Genomic DNA, 19983 nt, shown 5'->3' on the forward strand with positions numbered 1-19983 from the left:
AGACGCTTAACGACTGAGCCAACCAGGCGCCCCAAGAATTATGCTTTTAATTATATTTTCTTTTGTCCGACTGCATGATTATGAGGTGATGTGGTATTTAAGGCTGTGGAAAAAGACAAATGAGAAAATATGAACAGTAGAACAGCAGAAGTGACATTGACACTAGCAGAGATGGTTGAGTAGGTGAAAGTGTATTTACGGAGGAGTTTCTGTCCATCAAGAAGGGGGTAAAGTGGAGTGAAATTTCCTTACATTCTAGTTCACCTTTTGTCAGGGCACCAGCGTAAGTAGCAATTGCTTATGTTTTGGGATTCAAATATTTATATGTATAAAAAGTTATTTTGTGAAATGCTTCAAACATACAGAAAAGTAAAGATAAAAATATTATAAGTACGTAAATACTCAACCCCCATACTGAAAGCAAATGTGATGAACACCCAAGTACTTTCCACCCATTTTTAACAAATGTTTTAATTTTACTTTGTTTCACATTTTTAAACAGAAATATAACATGTTAGAGTTGACAATCTCTTTAACCTTCTCTAAACAGAAGTTTGCTTTCATGAGATTGCAAAATAAGCCTTTTTTTTTTTCGTTTTTACCAGTGCATGAGTTTAAATGATTCAGTGTGATTTTTACTTTAAAGCCATTTTAATGATTAAGAAAATAATTCAATAAAGATTTTTTTCTTACTAAAAAAGCTTAGCAGTATAAACTATTAAATGACAAAAGTTTTTAAGAGTTTAGGAAGGTTTATTTCAATTTCTTTTCAAAAGGAAATTGTTTGCAAATAAGGAGCATGTTTTTTGCCAGCCTAACCCTTCATACTTTTGTACTGTGGAAAACTTTTCTGGTACCTCTGTTCCACATATTTAGTTTTCCACCATTAGACTTCTGTATATAGAACCTCAGTGCTAAACTGGTAACATTGGTTACTTTGGGTGGAGAAGATTGCATCATATAGAATTTGACATTCTAAATTACTTTGGAAATATTTAAAATTTTATATAATAAGCATATTGGAATTAAAAAAAAGGTAAATGTTAAACATAGGTACTTTTATTTTTTTATTATTTTTAAAATTTTTAAATTTAAATCCAATTAGCTAACATATAGTACATCATTAGTTTTTGGTGTAGGGTTCAAGTGCTTATTCCATCATGTGCCCTCCTTAATGCCCAGCACCCAGTTACCCCATCCCCCTACCCACCTCCCTTGCCACAACCCTCAGTTTGTTTCCCAGAGTCAAGAGTCTCTCATGGTTTGTCTTCCTTTCTGATTTCTTCCCATTCAGTTTTCCCTCCCTTCCCCCCTATGATTCTCTGTGCTATTCCTTATATTCCACATATGAGTCAACCCATATGACAACTGTCTTTCTCTGATTGACTTATGCTAAACATAGGTACTTGTAAATTATCTTCTAAAATAAGTATCAAATTTACCATCTCCTTTTTATAATTGACGCAATATGAGATGAACAGATGCACTTACTCCTATACCTCTGTGTATATATTTGATGTGTATCTCACATCTATACATATCTCACCAGTTGAATAAGTATATTGCTTACTTATACTGCTCTTCCTAGTATATTCACAAAATTATAAGGAAAAACGGTTTCCTCTGTTAAATCGTGCTATTATTTATGATAATTTGAAGCGATGCCATTGTTTTTTCTTTATTTTCTCAACAGAGAATGTTCTCTTTCTAACCCAGTGTGGTTAACAATTTTTGTTTTCACACATTTGATTATGTCGCCTTGGAGGGGGAAGTAATGCTCTGCTAATTTAAGAAATTAGCAATGTGTTAATAATTTGACAGGCATACACTGGGTTGTATAACTAAAAACTGTATATGAGCCATCAATAGAGAAAATATCTAATGTAACTAATTTATGGAATCTAATACGTTATAATTCATCTTTTTGATACAGTGTTTCCTATTTCTGGGGGTACAAACTTTCAGTAAATCGGGCAAAGAATCACAAAATTAGGGGTGCCTCGGTGGCTCAGTTTAAGTGGCTGCCTTTGGCTCAGGTCATGATCTCAGGGTCCTGAGATCGAGCCCCACATTGGGCTCCCTGCTCAGTGGGAAGTCTGCTTCTCCCTCTCCCTCTATTGCTCCCCCTGCTTGTGTTCTCTTGCTTGCCCACACACTCTCTCTCTCAAATAAATAAAATCTTAAAAAAAAAAAAAAAGAAATTAACAGTAGGAAAAAAATACAACTTTATGTACATATTTACGTTTTATTTTCCTTAACATATAGAGTGCTTAACTCTCTGAGGTTCATTAATTATATTTCAGTATAATTAACTTTATAATATTTCAATATAATTTAAGTAAAATGATTTGATCTATATATTATGGGTCAAATGAGGAGCGACATAGTTGCAAATGGTACCAGGCATTTTTAAAATTACGTTTTTGTGTCTTTACATTGTTCCTGTCTCTGACCATTGTTTCATATTTATTTCTAGATAAAAGAGTGGCTCTGTTTAAACTGTCAGATGAAAAGAGCTCTAGGAGGTGATCTGGCTCCAGTTCCATTGTCCCCTCAGCCAAAACCGAAGACTGCCCCCGCTACTCCTGCATCCACAGTGAGCAAACCATCCCCGCAGCCACAGCAGATGTCTCCAAAGAAGGATACTGTACCCAAACAGGATATCTCAAAGGCACCCGAGTCTAAGAAGCCCCCACCACTCGTGAAACAACCAACCATTCACGGATCTCCCCCACCGGCGGCCAAGCAGCCTCCTGTGGCAGAACCCTCATCCAAGCCAGCCCCTCCCAAAGAGCCCTCGGTGCCATCCGAGCAGGCCAAGGTCCCCATGGCTGAGGATAAACCAAAGCAGCCCAAGACAGGAAAGCCAGCCACAGACGTTGTGTCTTCATCGTCGATAGCAGCAAAACCTGATATTCCAAGCTCCAAAGTACAGTCGGAGGATCAAGAGAAAACAGCCCCTCCTCTAAAAACAGACGCTGCCAAACCCTCACAGAGTTTTCCACCAACAGGAGAAAGAGTCACCCCGGTCGATTCTAAAGTCATACCCCGACCTGCATCAGATTCAAAAATTATTTCACATCCTGGGCCTAGTTCAGAGAGCAAAGGTCAAAAGCCAGTTGATCCAGTTCAAAAGAGGGAAGAACCCAAGAAAGCACAAACCAAAATAAGTCCTAAGCCAGATGCCAAGCCGATGCCAAAAGGGTCCCCTCCGCCCCCAGGCCCACGACCTACCACTGGCCAAACTGCCCCCACATCTCAGCAGCCCCCAAAGCCTCAGGAGCAGTCAAGACGCTTCAGTCTAAATCTGGGGAGTATTACTGATGCCCCCAAGTCACAGCCCACGACGCCTCAAGAAACTGTGACTGGAAAACTCTTTGGGTTTGGAGCGTCAATCTTCAGCCAGGCATCAAATTTAATCTCCACAGCAGGCCAGCCTGGGTCGCAGTCTCAGAGTGGGCCTGGGGCCCCAGCAAAACAAGGCCCTCCTCCTTCACAGCCACCTCCTCAGGGGCCACCCAAATCCACAGGTCAGGGGCCACCAGCCCCTGCAAAGGTTATCCCTGTGAAAAAAGACACGAAAGCTCCGGTGGCTGAAAGATTAGAGCCCAAAGCTGAACAAGTTCCAGCCGTAAAAGGAACAGAAACAGAGAAAAAGCCTCTGCCTGTTCAGGATAGCAAACCTTCAGCAGCTGAGCCTCAGAAGGCTGTCCTTCCCCCCAAGTTGGAGAAAACCCCCAAACCAGAATCAGCCTGTCCGCTCTGCAAAACTGAGCTCAACATCGGTTCTAAGGATCCTCCTAACTTCAATACTTGCACTGAATGCGGGAATCAAGTGTGTAATCTCTGTGGATTTAACCCTACACCACACTTGACTGAGGTAAGCAATTTATATATTACTTACGGATGTGACTGTATCGTGTTTATTCTGAAGTATTTTGGTAGCCGAATTTCTGAGCAAACCCCCCCCAAAACAAAAAAGCCCATTTCTAGTAAAGAAGGCATATCAATATTGATGGCATAGTAGAAGTTTCAATTACTTATTACAGGCTTAATTTCTTGTTCATGTAATTATATTTTTCTGGGTTATGCACCAGAATTAAGAAGATAAATAAGCTGACAACTTAAAGTAACAATTATCCCAATCCTTTGTGAATTAAAGAACTGTAGCTTTGGAGATGACTATGTGATTTTCACTTAATGCCAAGGAGAAGTTGTATTTTACCGTTCCCATGATCTTCAGTCCTTCCTGCCTCTACTACCTTAGAGAAAGTTTTGGTTGCTTACAGATCCGTAAACAACATGAGGTCTGTTATTTTACAAAAATTGTTAAGAAATTAGTGTAGGTTAATAATATTGCCTCCTAGAAAATAGTGGTTCAAACTTACTATGTCTAGACTTCTTATAATTCTCTTTGAGCTTTTATCTGCCATAAATATAACAGAGTACTTTGATAAGAAATGTGCAAAAAAAACCCAAAAACAAAAACAGATACATGGGTTTCAGTGACTGATGTCAAGGAACTGTGTTTTTAAAATTTTTTTTTTTTTTTAATGGATGATGGGACATTTTCTCCACATGGAATGACCAAAACAGAGATGGGCAAATTTCTACCTAGCAGGGTTATAAAAGAATGAATCTATAAACATTAATAATGTGTTAGGGTTGTTAGAATATTTAGATCTTGGGAACTGAAGGGTTAAATGATTGTTGCTATCTTAGATGTTTAATAAACATTTTGGGATTGAATTTTAAATAATTGTTCATTGTTTTTACACAAATCAGAAATACTTAAGGATTATTTTATTCCACTCGCTTTTGATTTTGTAATTCATTGGAATGGAAAAATTGAACAGATTATAGCAAATCTACAGAAGGAGATTTAGAGATTCTTGGTGTTGTTTCTGAGTTAAATTTTTTAAAGAGTAAGCTGTACACATTTTTTATTTTTTACTTTTAAAAGGTATTAGGTTGCTTTGACAGAATTAACATCATGTGAAAGTATGGTTTCTACAGACTTAAGGAGATTTTTATCCTCTTGATCTGTGATGAATAGAGTTAACTGAGATCCATTTTAAAGGCAGATAAAATTTGGTTTCTCTCAGTACTTCATGAGTGGTAACAACTATAATTATTACTTACAGTGGTTTGGATTCAATGCAAAAGCAAAACAAAAAGCAGACCTTCTATTTCTCTCATATATTTAGAAGAGTTGTTTTTGGTTGTGTATTCATGAAGCAGAAAATTTTGGTTTTACCAGTACGATTGTATTTATTTCATAGACTTAAAAAATTGTACCCTTTAATGAGGAGCTGATGGTGTCAACACAGTACCATTTAATAGTTACAAAACAAACTGCAGCGCTAAAAACAAAGCATAATGTCTCTATTTAAAATGTATTTTGGGCACACTAAAAAAGTGTAGTGCAGAGGGAGGATTGTGTATGTATGTGTGCACATAGGTATATGTATATATTTGGACCATAGTGATTACGAGAATCCAGTCAGTGTGTGGAGGTATGAAATGAGAGCCCTTGGGTGGAAGGACAAGAAACTTTTCAGGAAAATCTTTGGTTTTCTTTTGTTGGTTAAATTATATTTTTTTGAGGGGAGGGTGTGCTAATTTGAATGGAGGTTTCTTGAATAAAGCACAGAATTACCTAGGCTGTGTGTGAAATTTCCGTAGTTTGAAAATATTAGTGATCTCAAGTGTTCAGGTGTTTTAGGTGAAATCCTATTTTAAATATGACCACTGGGATCACTGTTACTGTTCAGAGTATTTTGCTGTGTGACAATTTATTTGAATTTGGAAGATGTTTCAGAGGAGAAAAAAAAAATTGATGTAACAGAAGCAGTTGGCTAGTGTTCCTACCTTAACTGTGCTAATCCATGTGAAGTTTTCAGTTAGTAGAAGGCCTTAGTGCCCTCCAGCCTTTCGGTAAAGTCTGTTGGCTGACCTGGTATCAAGGGAGTGAATGACGCTGGTTGAGTGATTCGGTGTTCAAATATTCTTCTTCTTATTAACCCAAAGGACTTGAGAGGATTGGCAGAAGGGGTTAGTTGAAAAGAAAGGCACTTTGTGTTTGCATGTGTGTGTGCATACGTACACATACATTTCTAGAAAATTTTAAATACGATTTATAGGCTTAACTTGCGGTGCTCTCTCAGAATTCTTACTACTAATCTCTCCTCATTTCCTTCAGTTAGGAGCGATTAGGAAAGCATCTCCTTCCTGATCCTTGCTTTCTTTCTTTGCTTTCTCCATTCTGCTTGTGATATTTATTTCTTGTTAACCTAATATTTTCTGCTCTTTCCCTCTAGTTTTCAGGGGCACATTCAGAAAATACTCAGACTTTATGCCTGTAATGCAAAGAAGTGGTATTTCTAAGAAAAGATTTAACTATTTCTATTTATTTTTCCAATAGAGCACATTTAACTTTATATTGTAAGCCTCTGCTTCTACTCTAATAATCACTGTGAGGCAGGTCTTCTTTTCCTGTGGGTACCACTCTGCCTTCCCCTTTTGCTGTTCTGTTGCTCTGGTGGCGAGAAGAGCTGGTTACAGTTTGTCATGGGTTGGGGAGCTATATAGAGAGTACTTCTCCCTCCCCTGCCCGTTAATCAAACACACCTGTCTCTTAGGTTGCTTCCTGTTTCTCATACACAGCATCCCCCACAACACCTGAGCTATGCCAGGAGCTGCCTGCAGGGCCCTGGGGTGCAGCCAGGCTTCCACCTAAGCTTCAAGGTTTAACTCTTTGCTGCCAAGTTTGTATAAATGGCATCCTAATCGAGTAGCCTCAGATAGGAAGGAAGAAGTCTCTTAGGCTTTAACTTTCACCAACTCAGGGAATATCTTATCTTAGAAGAAGTTTTAAAAGCGGCAGCAGGGCTTTCTGATAGCGCTGCTCTTAGAGAATTTGGAAGCATCCTGAAAAAAACAGCCTAAGTTGACAATCAGTTTAGTGGCTTTTAATAATTTTGGTTCATTTCAAATGCAAAAAGGACTCAAAGTTGCTCATAGTGGGTCATAATTTTGCTTCCTTAGTTAAGATAATTATGTAGGGCTTGAGTGATGCAGGAAGAGCTAGCATATATTCGTCACTAGGCAACAGATGGGCCTTTTGAGCCGATTAAGACCCAGTAGTGTAACAGGGATCCCTTCAGATCTTTGCTGTCTAGCTGGGTGGCTTCTGCCTTCTCTATCTCACAGCCAAGAAAAGCCTCGTGGGCATGCGCCGGATTTCTTAGGTTGGCAAACACTTATTTTGCTTTTACTTTAAAATTCATTACTTAATACTTTAAAAATCATCTACCCAATAGTAAAAAGCATTTAAGTACACACACATACACACAATTAAAAATGGAAAGAATGATAAAAAAAATCAGTAAGTAGAAAACAATTCTACCAATAATTATTTTCAAAAGAATTATATAATGGAGTTATGCTTTCTGTGTGAATATTTCTGACATCTGTGGCAGAGAGGGACTCCTGATGTCAACTTTCTCATGTAAGTTAAAAAGTGCTAAGTTCGTTGGTTGAAACAAAATTATTGGTTCTTAATTTTTAGGAGAATTTTGATAGGTTGTTTTTTTATTAAGTGGTATTTTGTCAGAAAACTCAAATGTGGATTTGAAACTTCTGTTTAAACAAATTTAAACAAAATAATCTCTCCATTAGTCTTTTCTTCTATGTGTTTTTACATGGTTCATATTCTATACTGTATGGTAGTTCTATATTCCAGTCTTAACATATGATTATATAACATTTCCTCACATGATTAAAGACTTTGTGCATATTATTAAAAATGATTATTACTTAATTTTTTGGATATATGGATATATATTTTTTTATACACATTCTCATATTGGGGATTTAGGTGGTTTAATTTTTTTCATTATAAATAAGATGAATAATTTTGGATATAAATATTTTGTATTTTTAATGGTTTCCCAAGGAAAATTTACTAGTACAATGTTACTAAATCAAGGGACAAGGACCCTAAAGTATCAAATTCTCTTTGGAGATGTGATAGCATTTGACATCTCCACCCCTGGCGTCATGATTTCCTTCTTGCTGCAGATTCTCCATACTTGAATAAAAACATCAAAAATGATACTTGTTAATTTGGAAGTCTAAAATTGCTATCATATTGTTCCTTTGATTTATATTTGATTACCAGAAATTTTATTTGGATATTACAGGTAAATAGATGATTCTAATTAGGATCCAGACAAAATGTTGTGTAGGCATTAGGGGAAAAGGTAAACTGCCATCGCTGTTGGTGGTTTGTTGGTTTGTTTTTTTGTTTGTTTTTGTTACTGTTTTTGCAACAGGCTGGTATTTGACAGGCGTTTTCCTGACAACAATCTTGTTGGGTAGGTTTTACTGTGATTTTAGAGTTTGGGAGCACGAATATCAGAGCAGGGCAGCTGTCACACCACAGAGGTAGAATTCAGAGGCGGAGCCAGTGCGCTCTCTCCTCATCATATATGTGAGTAACCTAAGGAACTGGATAGCCAATGCCCCTTGTTCTGTCCTCTCTTACCTCTAAGTTGTGTGACTTGGTAATTACCAGGACTTTCACACCAACATATTTGCAAGTATGTGCATGAAAGCTGGGTAGCATATGGGGCCCACAGAATAGCAGTGGCTCTGTTAGTGGTTGGACCTAGAAGAATGGGCCAATCGAGAGGTTCAGAAGCATAGAGGCCAGCATCATTGTAGCATTTTTCTTTCCGATACGTCCACCACTGATCACCATTTATGGGTGAAAGGGATGACTGAATGACAAAATGATGTCCCTGCCTTCGTATATCGTGAGTGTGAGGATGTAAAACATGCTCCAGCTGTAAGAAATACTATTATATTCCCGCCAATGAGTACAAAGATGTTACTCCCTGAAAATCACGAACATCTGAGTGTTCCATTGGTGGTAGTGGTGGTTGTCGATCTTTGCTTCTACCAGCCCTTCCATATAGCCTCTTCTGTCACATTCCCAGGAGTGGGATTGTTGGACCACAGGTTATCTCCATCTTAAGCTTGTTCTCCAGGGCGGTTGTCTCAGTTTATACTCTGGCCAACTTCTCATACATGCTGCTGTTTCTCTAGAGACGCTAATGAGCACTGTGGCTAACTCAAATTAAGATTTATTAAGATTATCTTAAGTGCAGAAAAACACATTGGATTTCAAAAACTCAGTATAAAAAAATGTAAAATATCTCCCTGATAATTTTATGTCGAGTACTATTGTGTAAGACTTTCCATCCTTAAATATTGCTATTACTACTGCCTTTTCCTCATGTAACTCTGCGGTTGCCTATGCCCATGCGTTGTGATATACTGTGGTGTAGGATATGTTTCTTTCTCTCTATACGAGAAAAATGCCAATATTATTAGATTTATTGCTCTCTGATTATCTTTTGCAGAGCTCATTTTCCTTATGTTACGCAAGATAGCTGGTTCTTTTTGCATGTCCTCCTGAATGGATAATTCTCAGGGCTCTCATCATCAAGAGACACACTACTAATGCCTGGTCTGGTCTGGCCCAAGGATCAATGTTCTCAGGTGCTGCTAACCATCATTAAGAAATATCTGTATTATTGGAAAAAAAATATCTATACTATTGACTAGCATAATGTGGCCGTGCCAGTCTTCAGGTCAGGACATCGTCTCTACTGATCCCTCTGGTTCTAAATGTTTTCTCTCTCACTTATTTTCAGGACTTTTGGGTCTGTTTATATTCTCCATGTGGTTTTGGGTAAAAATCATCACTATTTGGGTCAGTTGCTATCAGGAGACTCAGCAGTACTAAATATTATAACTTATATCATTTGGTCCACTATTTTCTCTCTTTCTTTTCTAGATGACTACTTATTGTACTTTCAAAACTCTATTCCAGTAATTTGAGGGGCATCTGGGTGGCTCAATCAGTTAAGCCACTGACTCTTGATTTGGGCTCAGGTCATGATCTTGAGGTCCCGGGGTCAAGCCCCACATTGGGCCCCATGCTTGGCCTGGAGTCTGCTTGAGATTTTCTCTCTCACTCTACCCCTTCTCCCTGTGCTCTCTCAAATAAATAAATACCTTTTAAAAACCCCTCTATTGCAGTAGCTTGAATTACAGAAGTAGTATTCCTTGTAACAATCCATAGGGTACTGAAGTGTCTGAAGAGAAGTGAGTAACTTCCTCTCCACCATGCACTTCATATTAATGACAAAGTATCTATGCAGACCATCTTTTTCTTTTTTTTTTTGTTTTTTGAATTTTTAATTGGTGTATCATTGACATGTAATATTATATTAGTTTCAGGTGTACAGCATAGTTGTTCAACAATTATATACATTATGAAATGTTCACCACAATAAGTGAATTGCAGTATTATTGACCATATTCCCTATGCTGCACTTTTCATCCCCCTGACTTAATTATTTTAATAATTATTAATTATTTTATAATTGGTAATTTGTTCCTCTTAATCCCCTTTCCGTTCTTCCACTGCTCTCCTTTGGTAGCCACAAGTTCTCTAAGAGTCTCATTCTTTTTTGTTGCTTGTTTGCTCATTTGTTTTGTTTTTTAGATTCCACGTAAAATGAAATCATGTGGTATTTGTCTTTCTCTGGCTTATTTCACTTAGCATACCCTCTAGGTCCATCATTGTCATGAATGGTAAAATTTCTTTCTTATGGCTGAGTAATATTCCATTGCATGTATGTACCACATCTTTGTTTTCCATTCATCTATGGATGGACACTTGGGTTACTTCCATATCTTGACTCTAATAAATAATGCTGCAATAAACATAAGGGTGCATATATCTTTTCAAATTAGTGTTTCTTTACTCTTAGGGTAAATACTCAGTAGTGAAATTACTGAATCATGTGATAGTTCTATTTTTAATTTTTTGAGGAACCTCCATACTGTTTTCCAGAGTGGCTGCACCAGTTGGCATTTCCCATCAACAGTGCATGAGGGTTCCTTTTCCTCTGCATCCTTGTCAACACTTGTTTCTTATGTTTTTGTTGTTTGCCATTTTGACAAGAGTGAGGTGATAGCTCATTTTGGTTTTGATTTGCATTTCCCTGATGATGAGAGATGTTAAGCATCTTTTCACGTGTCTCTTGGCCATCTGTATATCTTCTTTGGAGAAATGTCTGTTGATGTCTTCTGCCCACTTTTTAATTGGATTATTTGTTTTTAGGGTGTTAAGTTGTATCAGTTTTTTTGTATTTTGGATGCTAACCCTTTATTTGATACATCATTTGCAAATATCTTCTCCCATTCAGTAGGCTTTCTTTTATCTTTGTTGATTGTTTTCTTCTCTATGCAGAAGCTTTTTATTTTGATGTAGTCCCAGTAGTTTACTTTTGTTTTTTTCCCCCTTGCCTTAGGAGACATATCTAGAAAAATGTTGATACAACTAATGTCAGAGAAATTGATGCCTATGCTCTCTTCTAAGATTTTTATGGTTTTAGGTCTCATGTTTAGGTCCTTAATCCAGTTTGAGTTTATTTTTGTGTATGGTATTACCAGGTGGTCTGTTTTCATTCTTTTGCATGTAGCTCTCCAGTTTTCCCAACACCATTTGTTTAAGAGACTTTCTTTTTCCTATTGCATATTCTTGCCTCCTTTGCTGAAGATTAATTGACTATATAATCATGGTTTATTTCTGGGGTATAAATTCTCTTTCATTGATCTATGTGTCTTGTTTTGTGCCAGTGCCATTACTAGATTGATTACTACAGCTTTGTAAGTATATCTTGAAATCTCAGATTGTGATACCTCCAGTTTTGTTCTTTTTCAAGATTGCTTTGACTTTTGGGGTTGCTTTGGCTTTTGGGGTTTCATACAAATATTCTGTGAAAAATGCTGTTAGTATTTTGATAGAGGTTGCATTAAATCAGTAGATTTCTTTGGGTATTACAGACATTTTAACAATATTTGTTCTCCTAATCCATGAGCATGGAATATCTTTCCATTTGTTTGTGTCGTTTTCTATTTCTTTCATCAGTGTTTTATGGTTTTAGACAACAAGTCTTTCATCTCCTTGGTTAAGTTTATTCCTAGGTATTTTATTATTTTTGGTGCAATTATAAATGGAACTGTTTTCTTAATTTCTTTTTCTGCTACTTCATTATTAGTGTATAGAAATACAACAGATTTCTGCATATTGATGTTGTATCCTGTGACCTTACTGAATTCATTTATCGGTTCTGGTAGTTTTTTGGTGGAAATCTTTAGGATTTCCTATGCATAGTGCCATGTCATCTGCAAATAGTGAAATTTTACTTCTTCCTTACCAATACTTTTATTTCTTTTTTTCTGATTGTTGTGGCTAGGACCTGTAGGACTATGTTGAATAAAAGTGGTGAGAGTGGATATCCTTGTTTTGTTCCTGATCTTAGGGATAAATCTCTCAGTTTTTGACGATTAAGTATGTTAGCTGTGGGTTTTCATATATGGCCGTTATGATGTTGAGATATGTTCCTTTACTCTGATTTTTAGTTCGTCCTTTGTTATGTAATAGATTTCCATTAAAACCCAGTTTACTCTTCTAGATTCTTTAATTTGTACTGTTAGTTATATGTCTAGTCTGCGGTGTCAGTACCTTACTATTTTTATTAGTCTAGTTTTAATATTTAAAGATATTAAATATCCGTGAAAACCTTAGTAAAAAAGTCTAGTGATTAGGGTGTGTGTCTTTTCCCTGCTTATAAGCTAATAAATTAACTTGTTACTATTTCATAGTTGCCCGTTGTTGACATGACACTTCTGGGTCACAGACAAAGAACTTTTTTACTCACACCACAGCAGACAGCATGAACATCAAAATATTTGCATCCGTTCACCTTGCCCTCCATTCTCATGTGAGTCATATGATATGGGCCTATATTGATACTGCACATGTAGTGGGTTCTTCACCTGTGAAGAACACCGAGCTTGTCGAATCCACCTCCTCTATGCAAACTGTAAACTAGCCTGCTCTTTGCCCTAGAGGAAGACATTATCTTATCCTTTAAGGTTGCCCACTGCATGCACAAGATTCAGAAATAACCAAAATGAAGCAGCACTGTTGGCATAACCTGTAAGACATGTAGAAGGAGTGGCCCCCTGAGGACTGTGGTCACAAGAAGGATTCATAATCCAGTGGATTTTAAGCTTAAAATATTATGAACGCCTCCTTAAAGTGATGTTAAATATGGAGACCAAGGATGAAAAACAGTGAAAAGTGAAAGTATTCTGGTTTAGGCCAACTTCAGCCACTGGACTGAGGCCTGGAAGCTGCCCGTTTGGAAACCTCTCTTATTCTTGAGTCTGCTTCTCATCCAACTCCATGAAACTTCCATGAAATAAGACTACTTATCAAACCTCCTACTTAGATTAAGAACATGAGGCTCACGGAACTGAAATGATATGCTTACGATTAGGGCCAGATAGTGGTTGCTAAGTACTAAGTAAAAATACTCTTTTCATTAAGTTTGTTTTCTGCAGCTCCTTAAAATTTTTTTTTTCCTTTACTTAAATTTTGTGAACAGGAACAGGAGGACAATTTGCAAAGCAGACAGCCAGCCTTACGTTGAAACAAGCAATTGCTCCAGCTGACAATACATACTCCATGAATAAATATATATCAATATTTTCTTGCCCCATTGTATGTGGGTTACATAATCCTACATATTAATATAATGTTACTGTGATTAGAAAATAAATTCGATGGCATTTTCACAATGCAGACAGATTTATGTGCATGATTCTGAGATTATTCTTTCATTAAATTATAGAAATCTATTTAATCAGATAGCAAAATAATGTTTTCATTCTATATATGACAATCTACAATACAGGTAATGTAATCTACATGGTCATTTTATACAAGTTATCATAGATCTATCTTACTGTAGGAGGAAAAAAGTGGTAATAGGTATTCATATAAGTAATTGAAAGAATATACTTTGATTTAATACTTTTTCACATTGGAAATTACATATATATATATATGTATATGCATATATATGTATGTGTGTATATGCACATTTATATATCTATAGTTTTAGATCTAAAAATAGAAATTTCCCTGGGAGGAAGTTAGGGCTTAAAATACCACAAGGTTTAATTTTGGGAGTTAACATACGTAGTCTTGTGTATTAACATATAGAAATGTGAGTCACATCTGCCTTGTCAATTTCTAACATGTGTAGTGTCAAGTGAAAATACCATCAGGAGAAATCGAAATATGTCTTACGTATCGAATTAGCCATTGGAATAAAAATAACCTCAGATATCTGTGTGGAATGCCTAACCTTGGCCTTAACTACTTTCTGTTTCTCTTTTGTTTTCTAAAAATGTTAGGAGAAAATGTATTTATGGACAGTTAAATGTTAGAAGACATGTCGTTATAGACAATTAAATATTAGAAGACATGTCATTTTAATTTTCCCATTTGGGAAGGCATAGAAAGAAGAAATGTTCTTAAGTATTTTCTTTCAGTTGCTTGTTTTGTTAATATTGTAACAAGGCTCTTTTAACAGCTAATAAATATCTCAGGTAAAGGATGGGTTGTGAATTCATCTTGTTTTTAAATCCTGAAATTCACTGTGTCTTCACTTAGATTACCTTTTAGGCATGTCAGCGTAACAGTCACTCCACATTTTTCACCTAGTTTCAGCTTAAATCACTGTTGGGTAACTTTGTAGGTAGAACGATTTTTTTCCGCATACTGCATATTGTCACTATTCTCCTCATCTCAAAGTACCATCTCCAGCAGTTTTCTTTGGCACCTGCTAAAAATAGAACCTTTCCACCTGAGTCAAACTTCCAAAGGAAAGCTAATTAAAGCACTTGGTTAAACAATATAAATTTTCTTTGAGTAAACTCTGTGAATGCCTGCTAATTTCTTTGGCTGTTTACTCAGCCTCCATGAGACCCTGTGGACTTCTGACTTCCATCATATGTCATGCAGATAGTCTTGCACTCTTGTCTAACTCATCAACATACTGCAATACGTAACTACTGAAAAAATAAATACTGTCTACTTTAAGAAGTACATTCATACAGAAGTAATGATGTAAGTATTATCTAAGTGTCCAAAACCATTAGTAATAGACTTAAGAGACTTAGAGAAGTGAACAGTGTCAGCTGAGCCATGCCAAACAAAAGATCGAATATGTTTCATGACTTTTATAAAAAAAAAATCATCCTCTATTTAAAAACTTTGCATGCTTATCAGACTTCTTAATCACCGAGAGTCAGTTTTCTCGAGGTGCTGTGATGTAGTGTAAAGATACATACTAATTGATGGACCCAATGCAATCCGATACCTGTCTGAATAATCTAGGACATTTTCTTTAATATATTTTATTGAAGTGTCATCTCATAAGATGCTATCCTAAAAACATCTTCCTTCGTCAAAAAGATTAGCAAATGCTTTATATTTAATCCCTTTTAGAGATGTTAATTGCATATATTAACACTATGAGAAATCTTTCTACATAGAACTTTGTTTTACCTACTAGATAAAAAATTTATTTTACCACACACTGTTTTTATTTATTTGGCATAAATGGTTTCTAGAAGACACATATTGCTCAAGAAATAGTATTTTAAATATTAAATACATTTGAATTGATGCCTCCATCATCTTATTCTTAGTAAGAATTCTTTCTTTTGACGCCATGCATTATATTGTCTAGGGAAAATTTCCATTAAAGTGTACCACACACACACTTCATATTCAACTTGTCCCATATTGCAGTCATCCTTTTTTTCCCCATGTTCCTTCTCATGTGTTCCCTGCTGTGCTGAAAGGCATCATAAATCCTGAGAGTCATTCCAGACTCTGTTTCTCTTTCACTCCCCAGAAGCTATGACTTTCGACTGGTATTGATTCTACTTGCTAAAGGTATCTTTGTTTCCTTATGTCTCTCTTATCCTCACTGTTAGAACCTTGTTCAAGTCCTTATTTATCATCTCTGTTATGGTAGTAAGGCTTGCCCCAAACACTTTATTTGGAGAAATTCAGTTTCACAAAATTCATTCTCCAAAATGTTTCCAATTATTTGTGCAGTGTCCTTATTTATCATATTCTAAGGAATCCCTAATTTTGTTTCATATAAGACTATATTCAATGCCATGATCAAAGTATATACTTTCAATTGTCCATACTTCTGCTTGTGCCTTGATGGTCTCTACTTCCTTGCATTCTTATCTCCTATCCATGTTTTGAGATTCATGTCAAATATCATTTCCCCTCATGTTCTCGTACTTCAGTCAGCCCTCTAGCATTTGTATAATCTCACCAGAATGTGATCCATTAAAATGCCAGCTCATGGAAGGCAGTTAATACATGTTTGTTCAGTGAAGGAAAAACAGAATTTAGGGAAATGGCACGTAGAGGGAAATGCATGCTTCCTGTTAATAGCATTATAATTACAGTTAGAAATAGTTTAAAAGTTATTAAGTCCTATATTGGCCACAAGGATTTGTAAAGTCCTTCAAAAAATTCTTGTATACTAACATGTATCACTTCACCTGTGTTCTTCAAGTACAGAAGAAATAGAAAAATGAGCTTTTTTTTTTACATGAAACAGTAAGAACTTTATATATTTAATGGTTTTTACTTAAAAAATCACCTTAATGAGGCTAACCTATACCACTATTTAATAGTATAATCTGCTGCCTGCTTTCCATAATGCAAAAATTTCTCACCCTGCTTTTTTTTTCTTTTGTTCACAGCACTTATTATCTTGTAACATGGTAGTTAATTTATTAATTTATTATGATTTTTTGGAAACTAGCTTTCCACCTCACTAGAATATAAGTTCCATGAGGGCAGGCAGTTGACACACAGTATACTCTGTCACTCTTGGCATACAGTAGACTCATACAGAATCTTTGTAGAATGAATGAATCAATCTTATATAGTTATTGTAGATGTATATCTGAATAAGGTAAACTGGAATATTGATTCAGAATGCTAAACTTGGGACACCAGGGTGGCTCAGTAGGTTAGGTGTCGGACTCTTGGTTTCTGCTCGGGTCATGATCTCAGGGTTGTGAGATTGCGCGTGCCCCCCCCCCCCCCTCCAACCACATCAGGCTCCATCCATGCTCAGCAGGGAGTCTGCTTCTCTCCCTCTCCTTCTGCCCCTCCCCCTGCTTGTGCACGTGCTCTTGCTTTCTCTCTAATATAAATAAATATTAAAAAAAAAAAAAGAATGCTAACCTCACATCTGGTTAGCTGCAAATGTTTTTAATGACTTTACTACGTCACCTTTTCCAAAGCCTAATTTCAAAACGTGGAAAGAAGACACATGTTTCACATATATTTGAAAACTTTCTCCAAAATAAATTGTCCTTATAGAATGGGGCTTATAAGGGACCGTGTATCTTCTGTTACAGCTGAGGGATAAATGAATGAAACTAAGCTTGAAGGAAAAGAGACAGTGGGTTTAGTGATCTCTAATAGAGAGGCAGTATGTGTTGTCCAGATGGCACCTCAGCCACCCCATAGTGGCTTAGTTTCTTCACCTACAAAATGGGCACGATAGTAAGAGGACCTCCTTCATAAGACTGCTGTCAGGGTGAGAAGAGTGAATACATGTTAAGCTTCCGATACAGTTCATGGCAGTGGATAAAGCTCAATAATTGATCGTTTTGCTAGCTACCGTTGCCAGATCTAGAAGGCATACGGTATCAAGATACACCGTTTGCTAAGACTTGATAAAAGTGATTCTTTTCTAAGTCAAGTTTTACTTCTAAGGAAAGCTAAGCTGCTTAATGAAATGTGTTTTGATGTTAAATGGCAAGCCTTTATTCCAAGCCTGAAAGATTATTTTCGATTATTTTATATGATGTGGTAAAGAGTAACGGGCCCTGACTAAAACGAAAACACATGCATTGCTGTGTTTTTATGTGCGATGTCAACCATGCTTCTATTTTTACTTAATGAGCTTTTCTCTATGATTGTGGCATATTAATATGAATGCTTTCTTTACATATGAAATGAAGCAAAGTATCTCTAAGATTTTGAAAAGACTTTTATCAAGAGAAGTTTTATCATGGGTTTTCTTAAAATGAATATACTTGGAAAGCCTTAGAATATTGCTGAGAAGTAATTACCAACAAGAATATGTTGACATGAAAAATGCTCAGTGAAATTTATGGCTGAATGGCTTAATTCATGCCAGCTATGGCCTGAGACTTATTTTCTTTTCTGACACTTTTAAATAAATTGTTCACATTTTGATATTTCTGAAAAATTTGAGTTAAATGAAGGTTTTTATGTCATCATGATTTTTTGCCAAATGAAGCCCCGTAGCCAGCATTGTTATAATGATTTATCCTAGTTCTTTAAAAACAAGCATATATTTTGTAATTAAAACACTGTATCACACTCAGGGAAATTGTAAATATAGTTCTTGACAGAGTATTATTTATTTAAATTATACAAAAATTAACCATCATAACATTTATAGTTTTAAAATGATATTATTTTCTCTTTTTAAGAAGTTATATAACACTCAAAGGAAACCTAAATATAGAGTTCATTTTAAAACTGACGTTACTCTAAATTTCAGTTGTGAAGTAGAAACTGCTTTTTTTTTTTTCTGCAATGTGTATTAGTTTTCTTTTGCTATGCAGCAAGTTGCCATAAACTTAGCAGCTTTAAAACAGTATGCATTTATTAATTCACAGTTTTGTAGCTCAAAAGTCTGGTAGGACATGGCTAGGTTCTCAGATCAGAATCTTAAGACAGACGTCAAGATGTAGTTGAGGCTGTGTTCCTGTCTCGGGGCTGCTAAAGAATCTGCTTCCAGACTTATTCAGGTTCTTAGCAGAATTCAGTTGTGACTGTAGGACTAAGTTCTCTGTTTTCTGGACTGTCTGCCAGGGGTTACTGTTAGTTCTTGGAAACGATGGGTATGCCTTGTCTTATGGATCCCCCATCTTCAAGGCCAGTGACAGAATTTCCCTTATGTGAAATGCATCTCACACTTTTAAGTCTCTGACTTGAAGAAGGACCCAGCCTTTTCCAAAGGCTCATCTGATTGGATTGAGCCTGACTGGATAGCTTTTCCTTTGATTTACTCAGAAGTCAACTGATTAGTAACCTGATCATGGAAAATAGCCCATCATATTTGCAGTTTCCTCCCATACTGAAGCGAAGGGAATTTTTAAGTGTGTATTCCAAAGGGCAGAAGTCTTGAGGAAGGGAGATGTATCTTAGGATTCTACCTACCACTGCTGCTAAGTTACTGCATTTATTAAAGCAAGAGAATTTTATGAAGGAGGGCACATGTATTAAATTGATTTTGTTACAGAGCATACATACATAAATGCACCCAAGTACTTCACTGAAACATGGATGTAAAGTAGAATTAATTTATCTGAAATCCCATGACAGGAAAGAGAGTGTGTTAGAGTGGTACCAGAAGTAATCGTTATGGTGCCATCTCTCATTTAAGCCTTCCACATAAAAATACTAATGCATTATTCTCTTTATTGGGATAGTCATGAGAGGTCTTTATGAACTTACAGTTAAATGCTTGAACTTTTTTTTTGTAATCTTACCATTCATTTGTTAAATGAACCAGTTCATATTGGAAATTAGAGTATAAGATTCCCTCTGTGGGAGGAGATGGACTCGACAGGGCTGAACAGTTGACTGGATATGTGGAAGGAGAAAGACAAATATGACTGCGTGCTTTTCATTCTGGGATATTGGGACAGAGATTGTAAAATCAAGTAAAATTGGAGTGATGTTCAATTACTGGAATGTTAGTGTGCCGAAGGAAGTTAGATTAGTCAACTCTAGATCTTAGAGGATATCAGGGAGTGCCTTCCTATTTTGGATGTCATCAGAATAGAAGTGGTGTCAAAGTCACAGAATTAGATTAAAATATAGAAGAAAAAAATGTGGAAAAGCAAAGAGGCTGAGATCTAGGAAAGGCCAGATTTTGTGGGGGAAGGGGTAAGGAGCAAAGC

At 36.3% G+C, this 19983-nt stretch overlaps 1 protein-coding gene across 1 annotated transcript in view; it reads left to right on the forward strand.

Moving 5' to 3' along the window:
- The window catches only part of PCLO (piccolo presynaptic cytomatrix protein), a 367203-nt gene that overhangs the window by 24529 nt on the left and 322691 nt on the right, over nucleotides 1-19983 (forward strand). The window contains 1 exon segment of the mRNA XM_040644314.1: nucleotides 2477-3880. Coding sequence (XP_040500248.1) covers nucleotides 2477-3880 — 1404 coding nt within the window.

This window comes from Ursus maritimus, unplaced genomic scaffold, assembly GCF_017311325.1.
Source record: "Ursus maritimus isolate PB19 unplaced genomic scaffold, ASM1731132v1 scaffold_3, whole genome shotgun sequence".
NCBI classification, from domain to species: Eukaryota; Metazoa; Chordata; class Mammalia; order Carnivora; family Ursidae; genus Ursus; species Ursus maritimus.